Source organism: Chinchilla lanigera, unplaced genomic scaffold (genome assembly GCF_000276665.1).
Source record: "Chinchilla lanigera isolate Chin_1 unplaced genomic scaffold, ChiLan1.0 scaffold00020, whole genome shotgun sequence".
NCBI lineage: Eukaryota > Metazoa > Chordata > Mammalia > Rodentia > Chinchillidae > Chinchilla > Chinchilla lanigera.
In genome coordinates, this window is record NW_004955421.1 from 17,947,403 (window position 1) to 17,960,997 (window position 13,595).

A 13,595-nucleotide genomic window follows, 5' to 3' on the forward strand; every position below is an offset into this window, starting at 1 on the left:
AAGAAAGGCCTCAATTATTGTATATTACAATTTGAGAGAAAAATTAAAACTGAGAAAAAGCTGACAGATCAGAAGCGTTACAGAAGTTTCTTGCTCGTTTTTCTCCAGAGGTTAAACCAGAATATTTTTTTAAAAGGGCAGAAGTTTAAGGTCTAGCTAGGGAATAAAGACATGTTTTGTCTGACACTTCCCAATTCAAATCCAACATTTATCAAATGACTCTTAAGTACCGTATTAAAAAAAAAAAAAGAAAAAACAGCCAGGATCTGGCAGGCTGGGTATATGAAGCTTTCATTACTGGAAATTTGTACTTTTAGAAACCCAGTATCTTTTCTGTAAATATGCAAGTGTTTCTCTGGCAATGTCTGTTTTTTTTATAGCCCCCTCTCACTGAAACATTTCAAATAAAATTCCTTTATCTAAAATGGTTTCTTGGCATTTCAGAGTTTAAAAGTCTCCCCAAATCAGAGGGGAAAGGGAGCTACATAATTATACTTCATCTAAGCAAAAGTCATAAAGTAATAAAAATGTTTCTAACCAAAAAATATCATCTTAAGAGTGGCATTTAAAACAAAATAAAGTACTGCTGACATTTTAAAAATTTTCTCACAATTTGTAATTCATTAGATGAGAAGAAAACTGCACTACCATTTTTCTTTATAAGGAAAAAACAGCATTCAAAACTGGCATTAACTAAACACAACTGGCCATCACTATGTGAAAAACCAAATGCTTTAATGAAGCTACCAAGAACAACAGTTCAATTATTTCATTGGATACATTAATATCAATCCACAGTATACAGTGCTCCGGACCATACAGAAATTACTGCTGCATCCAACAGCAGGTGACTCTTATTAACATTACAGTACCAAGCGTCCACAAGAGACAGTCATTTGTCATTTTATCAAGAAATAGGGTTTTTATACTGTTGTCAACATCAACTTTTCCCCAGTGCATTCTTCAAAAATATTACTAAGTGCATTCTTTTGTGCTTTATTTTATATCTTTTAATATCCTATGTAGTATATTTGTTCTTATTGCTTTATTGTTTAAAAACAACCAGAAAGAACTTTGTCATCCTTCATGTACGACCAGGCTGATCGTACAGTTTTTGGCAAAGTCAGAAGGTTTGGTATGTCCATTGTCTTACCTAGAGGCAGGTGGACAATTTTGGTATTTTGGTCACTCCAAATGGAGGCCCAAGCCTGAGTCACAATTCTGCACCCAGGGATGGGGGGAGTGGTGCGGATCATTCTTTTGTCAAAAACAGCCAGCCCCGAACACTGCCTCTTGGCTTAAAGAGTCCCTAAGGTGAATCCACATACTGTCTGGCAAAAAAGAAAGAAATAAAACCACCCCTCAAGGCTGCAGCGTTCTCCTGAACGTGCTCACCCACCACTCCCAGCAACTGTGTCTGAAGAAGGAGACAGGGAAGCAGGGCATGGCAAGCTCAGGAGTTGCAGGAGTTAGGCAGTGGTATGAGATGCCATACACTCACTCAACAAAGCTTTCCAGAAGGCTGCTTCGCCACAGCTGTAGTCCTTCGGCTGTGGTCAGTCCACTTTGGTCTATTGTTAAAATCCCTCAAAATCAGCTAAGAAAAACTGGCATCATAGCGTCGCAATCTTCCACTATCACACCCAGCCCCCTCCCCCCATATAAATACGAAGAGAAAAATAGACAAGGCTATGATTGTATCCATGAACACTACGGTACAATTTGCTGTTCATGCAGATTTGCATCACTATTCTAGGAAAAGAGCTATACAATTAAGAGGGCTGAAAGAATGGGAACGAGTCTTCCCCACCCCCTTAAGTAATAAAGCTATAAAAGTGATAGAATCATCAGTGTTTCCAAGGATTCGCATTGCCCGACGCGCCTGGGGACGACGCAGGTTGATTATTTCCACTGAAGCCATCCATTCACACAGCTGACAATCACTCCTCTCTGATCCCTCCATCACCCATCGCCGATTCACATTTGAAATTTAAACACTTTAAAAAAAACCCTTCTGAATAAGGTTTCCTGATGAAAGAAGTTGGCACTCTGTCACTAAAATATATTTCATATTAAAAATATGTGAAGGAAAATGTGAAGCTCTTATATGGTCTACATAGGCACCATGCTACATGTTCCTGTCGACTAGAGATACCATCTTGAAACTCTCTCCTACATTACAGTTCAGTCAGTGCTAGTCCAAAAAAGACTACTGCTATGTTTAAGGCACTTCATTCTGAATGGATATGCTTTATGCCACTCGCTATTCAATTGTAGGCTGCTACTGAGAAATTCCATTCCCCAGCCTGGCTTGTAACACTATATATCATCTGTATAAAACACCTAGACTTGATACATATTAACACTACTGTTATTGCATAGGGCTACGCAAATAGATAATGCACTGAAACTATACAACACTGCTGCTTGTTAAAATGCTGTTATCAGGTAACAGTAATTTGCCAATCCAGTAATTTTTTTTCTTTAAAAAAATCCAGTGAGTTTGCTGAAATAAACCCCAATTTTAATGACCATCATGGGCATAGTAATACTATGGTTATCAGTTTCCAAGAATATTGCTATTTTTTATATCCTAAAAATAAATACGTAAGTTTATTCTTTCTAGAAAGCCAGGGTTGAACCTATTAATACTATACCTTAAATGTGCTGAAAAACAGTTCTGAGTGAGACTGTAACATACAAAATATTTTCAAAGCTCTCTTTAAACACAAGACCTTGCAAAAAAAGTTTTCTCTCATGGGTGTAAAAAGAATGCAGAAAACCACCAGTGAGTTGTAAAAATATTGAAAACTTGCAATTTTAAGATGCATATTCTTAGAAATTAATACAAACACTGAAAAGAATGGTGATAATAAAAGTCCATATAAATCAAATGACTAAAACATAATTTAAAAATAAAAATAGTAAAGCCAAATAGAAATGTGCCCAGTTTGGTTGTCTTATCAAAAGCAAAAATGAGCGGGGGGAAAAAAGTAAAACTTTCACTGCTCCTCAGTATTTTACTGTGAGAGGACATTCATTTCCATTTCAAAAGAAAATATATCTTATTAAAAATTAAATCACACTCATTAATTCATTAATGAAGAAAACCAACTGCAGACAGTGAAAGGCAGCGAGATCAACTCCGTTTTAGAGCTACGGCCTGACTCCTCTCAGCTCTGGTTGGTGTCAGTTACATCCTCTAACCAGATAATCATCCTTAAAACGACTGCTTTTTTCTTTGTCTTTACAGACTATACCAGTTCTTTCAACAGTTTGCAGTATAAAGACTAAACATGACTAGAAAGGTACTGCACGGTAAGGCAGTACCAATGAATCGATACATTTATAAAACGGAAAAGGGTTAGTATGAAGGTTTCTTTCTTTTTGTTTTTTGGTTGCTTTACATTCTTTTACTTCTTTACATTTAATTTCTAAGGAAGTCACAGGCATAAAAATCTCAAATCAAGTTTTCCCCTGAATAAAAATGGACAGACACTTCTCTGATGCAAAATCCACTTGCTCAGAAAGCTCATGCCGGAGGCGAACTCAGTTCACAGATACTGCACACTTATTGTACAATACTTTGGAGGCGTTTGTAGTTGTAAAATAGAATATACAAGTCTGTTTCACAAAATTCTAAAAATAAAATATATCCTGGGCTATTGATAAAGCATGAAAAAAATTCATAGTAAGGAAGGAAAATTATCAAGAAAACCCCTTCAGGTGAACTATTAAGTCTACTAATCAAGACCGGAAGCAGCTCGCGCGGCTGGGGTGGGGAGGCCTCGCTAACAAGCGTGCTCCGTCTCCTCCATGCTCATGCTGCTCCTCCGGCTGCTGGCTTTGGAGGCTCCCGGGGACACAGATGACAGCAGTGGGTCAGTCACACCAACAGGAGAGAGAGTATCATCCATGAGGATGTCTTCCAGTTTGGACGCCATTTTCGTGGGGAGGCTGTAGGCAGGACTGCTCTCGGCCCCCGGCCCCAGGCTGCTGTTGAAGCTGATGGTGCCATCGGTGAGATCCAGCGTGGTCGTGCAGCTCAGCTCTGGGTGGTGCTGCAGAATGTCTTGACTGCAGTTCTCGAGAACCGGTTCTTGCTTGATGATCCGATTCACCAAATCTGGAGAGCAGAGACCCGTGGATGGAAGAAGGGAAAGTCCGTGAGCTCGAGCCTGCATTTCTAGCTCCTGTAACAGAAGTCAAAATCAGGCACTTAGGCAGGTGAAGCACTGAGGATTTTTAAAAGGCAGTGGAACTGCTCCACAAGATACTATGACAGTGGCTAGACGTCAGTATACATCCATACAAACGCATAGAATGTGCAATCCCAGAGTAAATAGAAAGTAGGGACTTTTAACCAGGTGCCGTGGCACAAACCTATAACCCCATCACTCTGGGAGGCCGGGGCAAGAGAACTGCAAATTGGAGCCCAGCCTGGGCAACTTAGTGAGTCCTGTCTCAAAATAAAAAATAAAAAGGGTCAAGGATGAATCTCAGTGCTAAGGCCCTGAGTTCAATCCCCAGGGCTGCAAATAAAAAGAAAAAAGAAAAGAAGAGAGAAGAGAAGGGAAGGGAAGGGAAGGGAAGGGAAGGGAAGGGAAGGGAAGGGAAGGGAAGGGAAGGGAAGGGAAGGGAAGGGAAGGGAAGGGAAGGGAAGGGGAGGGGGAAGGGGAAGGGGCAGGGGAAGGGGCAGGGGAAGGGGAAAGGGGAAGGGGAAGGGGAAAGGGGAAGGAGAAAGGGAAAGGGAAAGGGAAAGGGAAAGGGAAAGGGAGAAGAGGGGAGGGGAGGGGAGGGGAGAGGAGAGGAGAGGAGACAAGACGAAGAAAAAAAGAAAGAAAGAAATGTTAGGGCAGGCTCATCGAGTTGAATAAATGTACCACTGTGCGGGGTCTAGATGTAGGGCATTTTCTACAGCTTCCACTCATTGTTACTGGGAATCTTAAATCACCCCTGCCCCCGGCCAAGGTCTATTAAATCAGATGCTGAGAAGGAAAACAATGAATTGCCAAAGTTAGTTACTCTTTAAAATTAATAAACTCCATATTTCCTAAACTACACATACCATTGGTAGCCTATAAGCTGACTTTGTGTGGTATATGGATTTTATTACATATTAAATTTCAAGAGATTGATTTTCATGGATATTCATATTCAAAACAAGGATAAGTTGAAAAATACATTTTAAAAAATTAAAATGGGAGCTGATAAAACCAGAAGCCATGCAGTGCCCAGCAGGTACATGCATCTCATTAGTAAGCCCTGTGGTTAGTTAAAAACTAGATAAAAATGCTATTTATATATTTGTTTAAGTTTTGTTTTTTCAAATGGCAACTAAGCTATTAAGGCCTAAATACTTGGTAAGTTGCTGGGACCTAAAAGAAATAGTAGGCATTTCCTCTGGTGTGGCGTGCAGTGAGAAAGTTACTAAAACACCAAGGGCAGCCTGCAGGAAAAGCAGAGGTGGTGATGGCAAAAGCCTCACTGGCTCTACACAGGTTATCGAAGTTTTAGAAACACCATGTAACCTGTCTCCCTGCGGGGGAAAAGATCTGTTTTTTAATTCAACCATTAAGTTCTCAACTAAAAAATGACTGACTTCATTCTATATTTTCTTCACATACCCTTTTATTATGATCCATATTGTGTTCCTCCCACCCCATGTATCCATGCTGAAATCCTAACCTAGTACCTTGAAATGTGACTGCACTGGCAGACAGGGTCTTTAAAAAGGTCATAAAGGTAAATGAGGTCATGGGAGCAGAACCTACCTAAGAGGACTGGTGCTCTTATCGGAGGAGGAGACTGGGACACGGACCAGAGGGGCAGACCACGCGAAGAAACAGAAACAGCCATCTACAAGCCAAGGAGGGGCCTCCGGCAGAAACAGCCCTGCTGGCACCCGCATCTTACTTGTTACAATTCTCAGAAAATAACTTTCCGTCCTGTGAACCACCTAGCTGGCATACCTTACTGCAACAAGAGGAGCTGATGAATAAGTTTTCTAAGTGTCAGTGACTTCCCTGGGGCCTCATTTCAAAATGCCTTAAAGGCAGACATGGTGGCATCCACCTGCAGTCCAGCACTCTGACAACGTGACACAGGAGGATTGAAAGTTTGAACCCAGCTTGAACAACTTAGTGACTTATTGAGATCCTGTCTCAAAATAGGTCTGGGGATAGAGCTCAGACAGAAGGTCCTCAGTTCAGTCTCCATTACTAGAAAACAACAACAAGGAAGCCCCCCAAACCTTGGATAGCTCCCTTTTTCCTTTCAGACTATCCCTGGAAACTCCTAAAATGAACCCAGCTGACTCCCCAAAAGCATCCCACTTCCACATTCCTATGCCATCTTATCTTTCTGATACAGTAAAATATAAAAACAGAATATAAATCTGAAGCCATGCATCTGGTATCATCAGCCTTTGCCCATGACCCTAGAAACAGCTGTGCCTGAAAAAGCCCTGTTCAGTCTATTTCAGCACTGTTGGATCCACAGAACTCTTTTCTGAAACCAAGACAAGTAAGGGATGGGAGCTGGGATGTCACAGCGGTGTCTGCATGCTCCTTTACTCTATCCCCAGAAACACAAGTCTCTCAGGGCAGCATTTCACACCCTTGGGCTGTTTAGCAAAATGGCAGTCCCACTGATAATAAGGCTGCCTGCTCCGCCTCCTGTGAACATTTCTGCATGCATCACTTAGATTGAAAATGAAAGGAAGCCCGTAGGCCCAAGCTCCAAACATGGGTTCTTGTAAATCCACACCCACATGCTAGTAAGAGCTGCACCTCCAGACATGCAGTTTTTTCAATAAATAAATACAGAAACAATAAGTAAAGTTGGATTGAGAAAGGCAAAATCTCACTCTAATCCTTTATTGTTTAATTAAAAATGTTTATCAACTGATTAAAGCGATTATTTAGATTTCCAAATAAGATGGTAAATCTCCTCTGGAGCACTCTCGTTTCATTACATCCCAGATCTTTTCTAATTAATACTATTTTCTACTATATGCTAAAGTTCTAATGATAGGTTCACAGTCACTGGAAAAAAACCAAGATACTGCCATCAACAGAATCTCCAATGCATGTATTTTATAATATTCCTATCTCGTCAATATACATGTCCTTGAGGCCTTGAAATAAAACAAAACCTAGCTTCTTTTTCAAAATAGTTACTACATTTTAATATCTTCATGAAGAAATACCACATATCTTCTTAACACATAATCAGCTTTTAGAAATGGGTACACTACTGCCCAGGCTTGGTGGCACATTCCTGTTACTGCAGTCTGGGTTACATAGTTCCGGGACAACAGGGACTACATAGTCTGTCTCATCCCCTCCCAGAAGAGGAGATGGGGGGAGAGAGGGGGAAGGGGGGAGAGGGGGGGGAGGGGGGAGAGAGAGAGAGAGAATGAGAACTAAGTAAGTACTAGAGATTACATACCTCCAGTTACTTACTAGAGAGACAAAACAAAACGAACAATAAAAACCAAAGAAGACAGCCATGGGCAGGGAAGGGAAGATTTCCAAGTTATATGCAACTTCCGCTTCACTACCCAGATTCTCAGCCAACCCTCCGGAAGAGCTGCCTTTAGCCTGTCCCTTCCAGGCTGAAGACCTTTGGAGTGAACAGGAGGTACGACACCCTGAAATGTGAAACCCCGGGCAGCATGCGGAAGGAGGGGGAACTTCATCACAGATGACCTCCTCTGCAAGTTCAGTGTCAGGGATGAGCACCACCCCGTGAAACATGATGGACTCTAAGGCATCATACTTTGTATAATTTCCAAAAAAGTAACTCAATAGATAGCTGCTTGGGAACCTGAAAAGTAAACCTTACTCTACAGCAAAATCTAGTAAAGTGGGGGGCAGGGAGGGTTGTCCATCCATGCATGGAGAAGATCCATATTACTGACTTTTGCAGGCAGTTTGTATTACAGGTCAGCAAGTAAGTAAAACCACCCCATGAAGTTGGGGTGACCAAGGTTGGAAGATCACAAGTTTGAGCCCAGTGTAGGCAATTTAGCAACTTAGTGAGACTCTGTCCCTAAATAACAATTTTGTTAAAAAGGTTAGGGATACGGCTCAGTGCAAAGGCCCTGGGTTCAGTCTCATCTAACCACAAACAACAACACCCATACAAGCTACTTTGATCAATGATAGAGTTGACCCGTGAGGACAGCTCCAGAACAGGTTTGGCCTTCAAATGCAGCCTAAAAGGCAAGTGCCCGAGACAACCCAGGAATCAAAAGGAAAGAAGGCTCCATCCCCATTTCTTGGCCCCACTGATAGTATGTTTTTGGACACAAATGGTGGACAGGCAGCCCCTATTTAATATTTTCCCCCAAAGAGGATGAAGTTTAAGCTATAGATGGTATACTTTCATTACATATAACTGCTTCCAAAAATTACATCCTTCTTATATGATTTTTCTGGGGTGTCCTCTGTATACAAAGGTTTGACCCCTCCACCCAACAGAGGCATCTTTTTAATTTAACACGTACACTCAGTGTTCATTATTTGTGGTAGCTATGGTCTCTAAAGTGACTAAAAACATTAAATTAGTGCATACAGAATTATTGCTCCTAGGGGAAAGATGGGGTTAGAATCTTCTACTGACAACATCTTCACCAACTCAGCAATACACAATCTTGATCCACGTATGTTTCTGTGTAAGATACCTTTTACTCAGTACCTGTTGTTGATCCCCGCATGCTGAACTCGGAGCTAGCAGTACTGGAAGACACGCCTGAGGCCAGTGTACATAACGCTGGTGCTGTTTCTGAAGGTGCATGACAGCCTTCTTGTGCTTACCAGACAGCACAGCAACCCTGCATCTGGGGCCCATGTGACACAGCCAAGTCACCAACACAAAGCACATAAATGTGGGAGACACGACCCTTAACAGGTCAAACCATAACATGTTAATGGCATGAGAGCTGAAACAAGAAGGTCAGCCACTGACTTCAAGCTGGGCTGTCACACTTCCACCAGGAGCCAGCACCCTGGGCAACTCAGATTTACCACTCTGCACACATCCAAGAATGACTGGGAAAAGTGCCACAAATATCAACTCGGGGGCACCCATAAAGTTTTCTGAGTAGGCAAATTCGCAAATACAGCATCTATGAGGAACATGATCACCTGTATTAAGATCATGTAAGTCAGCTCCCCGATGGCTCATTATTGCCTGCCTGTCACACCTTAAAGCCAGCAATATGCTTGCAGCACCCGTTACACGGAGGGTACCTGTATTCTGAGCAGCAGGTGCCGGTTGGCATGCTCCAGTTTCTTCTGTCGGTTTTCAAGTTCTTTTGCACGTTGCTGCTCCCGTTGCAACTTCCGGATATAGTCCACGGATGCCTTTAAAATGGTTCCTTTGTTCCAACGCATGTCACTGGGATGAAAATGGAATAAAACAGACCTTGGTAAGATTTGAGGCTCGACGAAAATTCAGTACTCAAAGCATTTAATTTCATTGGATATAGCAATAACTGCACAGCAATAGTAGCTGTATTCACTATGCATGTGCCGTGGGCCGGACACTGTCTATCCATTCTGTGTACACTGTCTTACTTAATCCGAACAACTTTGTTAAGGTAGGGACACGGTGCAAAAGTCAAAACGGAGACAGTTCAACTACCCAGGTCACACAGCTACCGTTAGTTGGAGTCAAGACATAAATTTAGTCCTCTTGATTACATGATCAACATTCTTAAATGCTGTAGTAAGTAGTTACAGGTTTCTAGGACTACAAAGGTATACTCATTTGGACAGAATAAGCAATGGTAAAAAGAAATCCTGTGAGATTCCATTGCTTGTTTGTGGCATCTTTAGATTTTTATCACAAATCATCATGAACAGGTTCTCTAATCTCTCTCTGTGATCTGTTGCCTCATGTACATAACCATACTACACTTACGTAAGCAGCTGTCTCTGTGTGTTATTGGGATCAAAAGAGGCACATTATATGAATAGAAGTCCCAAACACAGTGCAAATAATGGAGCCGGTGTTAAGTGGCTTATAGTGGGATCTTTCCATAGCACTTACTATGTGCTGCGTACTTTTTAAAGTGTTCCATAGCTCACTGATTCTTGACCTCAGTGGGTAGGTACTAATAGGATCCTACTTTACTGAATGAAAACTAATGCACACAGAGGTTAAGAAGTTTCCCCAAGGTTACAGAGTAGAGGTGGCAGAGCCAGGAAGCCCAAAGAACCTGGCTCCAAGCTTTCCTCTTTTAAGCTGTGACACCATTGCTCTTCTAGGTGAGTCTTCAAAACAACTAGACTCCTTAGGAATATTCCACGCCTCCTTTTTCAACCCGTGAGAAAAATGAAGCCCAGAACACAGGGAACTTCTCCAAGGTCAAACACTAGCAAGAGACTGTTTTGGAATTCCAGCCTCGGCAGCCAGAACTTGCTGCCTCTTGATTCCTGTGCTGTATGCCTCCAATACATTGCCCATGAGAAAATTAAGACCGTTAACATGTAGATGAATGCCCTTTGAAGATTTTAGAGCACTCCAGAAAAACAATAAAGAACAATCTATGTTTATGGAAAATATATCTATATTGCTTGAAATTAATCTGAACTCTCTTATAGACAATTTTCATTATAATGATGACTATAACAATGGAAGATGAGAACAAACACAAAAATCTGCTGGATGGAGAACCACCTACTTCATCGTCTATAAACTGTGAGGAGCAGATCAGAAATACCAGGTGCCATGTGTGAATGGTGGACCAGTAAAACAAGTCACCTAGTAATTGGTCCTCCTATGGGTTAGAATAGATGAAGAACAAAACAGAAGTCCTCCCAGGAGAGATACAGCTACAGTCCCCAGAGAATTCTCTGGGGCTGGTCCCTAAGGTCTTAGCACCAAAAATGGCAACCCAGAGAGGTGACCTCATGTTCAGGGCTAAAACTAAAGGAACAGAAACTTTAATAATCAGAGAGACATGTAATTATCATGACTGATACCTGACTTAGGCTAACAAGGTGAGAAATCAGAATCAAAACTTTCAAGCAAAGTAGCCACTCAGATTTTAAGAAGTAATTATTTCAGACAGTTATCCTGAGGTTTACTTGTGAGACTCCATCAGTTAGGTTTCTGGGCTAAAAGGGAGGGTTTTCAAATTTCTTTTTTAATAATAAGAGGAATCTCTTTTTTCATACAGAAGCATACACAAAACTCCAATGTAAAAAAGAAACAGCAGACTTGCTCTACTGGAAGAGAGGCCACCTGGCTGCGACATTCATCAGATAGAATGTGTCTCTACAGCAGTCCCAAGGCCCATTTTCGAAAAACACTGTACAGCTTATAGTCTGGTTTATCTTAAAACAATGCCTACAGAGAATCAGTTCAGATTATAAACACTTAAGTATTCCAACATAATGGAGAAAGAAGACATGCGAATCCAGGCTTTCACTGTGGCCCCATAATTCCGTAATATGTTACTAAAGAGATTCCCACGCTACAATTTAAAAGAATATGCTAGAAAGTGACAGCTGATAAAGAACAGGAAAATGGGAATTCACTTTCAACCATCATGCAAGACTGACTATGGGAAATGAAGGCCTCAGCCCTGCAGTAGGATAACTCTGAGCCGCAGAGCTGAGCATTTGAATGTTTCCAGTTTGCCTTTCTTTGAAACCTAGGAAAGCCAGGTGTTGAAGATGCAAACTGTGCCCACACATTCATCAAAACCACCTCACAAGAGGTAATAGCTTTATCTTACTTTGCTACAGATTCCCTGACAATAATGTGAACAGCAAATTTCGTAAGCCTTGCATGAATAATGCTTGACTGCATCTTTACATTTTATTAGATAGCTAAAAGGTCACATCCAAAGGCTAATTTCATAGAACGCCTGTAGGGGGGCATTAAAATGTATACATCCCCTCACCCCCACTTCAAATGGGCCAATTTCTAATGGATAAAAATTGTGTATTTGTTGTCCTGTTTGACGACATTGCAGGTAACTGTGAAGCAGTAGGAAAAAATTTTTAGAGAAAATTATCTTTACAGCTGCTATGTCTAAGAGGAGGGCCAGAAGGAAGAAACCAAGGGCTGAAACCCAAGTTAGCAGACTTGTACTTAACAATAGGATTAATAGTCACCCTTGTTTTCTAGATTGGTAAAACATATAAAGAAATGCAAGTTTCCATTAAAAAACAACTGACCTTCTGTCTGTTGAGTATCAGTGAACCTGAAGTTTCCAACATTGTTACAAAGCCCGGGGTACACAGTCTGCAAACCTAAATCTTGTACTGTGCGAACGCTACAGAATTTTTTTAATAGCTTGGAATTCGTTTGCCAAGGAATGTCAGATATCAGAAAACTCACCTCCTCACACTCAGAGCTAACCATCTAATGTCCAGGGGTCCTTCTGGACAACTCAGTGCATTTTTCTCTTGAAATTTTAGTTGGATGAAATTAACAAAAAGAAAGGTTTCAGAAGTATTTAGATAAAAGAACCAGAGAGAGGAGGAATTTCTTAACTCCAGTTTTTATAACTCCATTTTTTGCAACATATGAGAAAACATGAAGGTGCAAAAAATATATGATGCAGATTAACGTGCAATTGTACTCACGGATCATTTGACTTGGGAATCAAAGTACCTAGTTCTTTAATGCGGTCATTTATGTTAAATCTTCTTCTTCGTTCAACTTCAAGAAAAGAGCACAGGAAAGGGCTATTAGTAACAGCACCAATGTGCGTTCAGCATACCTCATTAAAGGCGCGTGCACATGAACTTCACCAGGTCAGGGCAGTGTACACCTGAACCTATTTTTCCCCTTGTTCTTACTGTGTATTTGGTATTGTGGTTAAAGCACTTTTTAAAATGAGCTACCTTTGTCAAGAACTTTGCCATTTACAAAGCCCTTAGATATACAATTTCTCATCTGATCCTGTAACAACTCCGAAATTAGATTTCCTGTCCTCAGTTACAAATGACAAAACTGCCTTGGAGATATCAAGAACTTGCTGAGGACAGCCAGCAAAGTGGTGGATAGCTGGGACGCAAGCCTAAAGCTATGCAGAAGGGCTCAGTAAGCATTCTGTGAGGGTAGGCCGTGAACTCTTTCAGCTTTGTAGGCCAAGCGCCAACACAGGCGGTATTTATGTAGACACTTACATACTTAGACAGAAAACAAACTTCCAACATATTTTTTTACAAAATTAAAAATATAATATGAATTATGTTTTATAATGCAAATCAAAATTACTAAAAAGTATTAGGATTACCTCTGATACTGAAATTTGAATGTTGAATGATTTTCATGTCACAAAATATTACTCTTGGTTTCCTTTTAACCACTTAAAATTTAACAAAAAACATTCTTAGTGCACAGGCAGGCAAAAATCCCTACTCTAGCCTAGCACTGCCCCAAAGAAATAAAATACAAGTTCCCTATGTGATTGTAAATTCTCTCGTAGCCATAATGAAACAGTAAAAAGAAAGATGAAATTAACTTCAATATTTTCCTACACCAATAGACCTAAACCATTATTTTTCAGCAGGTAATCAACATTAACATTTACAAACTAGGTAGTTTAACAGTCTTTTCTTCGTACT

At 40.8% G+C, this 13,595-nt stretch overlaps 1 protein-coding gene across 7 annotated transcripts in view; it reads right to left on the bottom strand.

Moving 5' to 3' along the window:
• Positions 1-714: 714 nt before the first annotated feature.
• Mitf (microphthalmia-associated transcription factor) overlaps positions 715-13,595 on the bottom strand; it is a 209,263-nt gene continuing 196,382 nt past the window's right edge. For all 7 annotated transcript variants that reach the window (XM_013513760.1, XM_005383792.1, XM_005383791.1 and 4 more), the window contains 3 exons: positions 12,609-12,684; positions 9,258-9,405; positions 715-4,193 (listed from right to left, as the gene is read on the bottom strand). In XM_013513760.1, the coding sequence (XP_013369214.1) occupies positions 3,792-4,193; positions 9,258-9,405; positions 12,609-12,684 (626 nt within the window). In that variant the 3' untranslated portion in view covers positions 715-3,791. The remainder of the gene's footprint in view (positions 4,194-9,257; positions 9,406-12,608; positions 12,685-13,595) is intronic.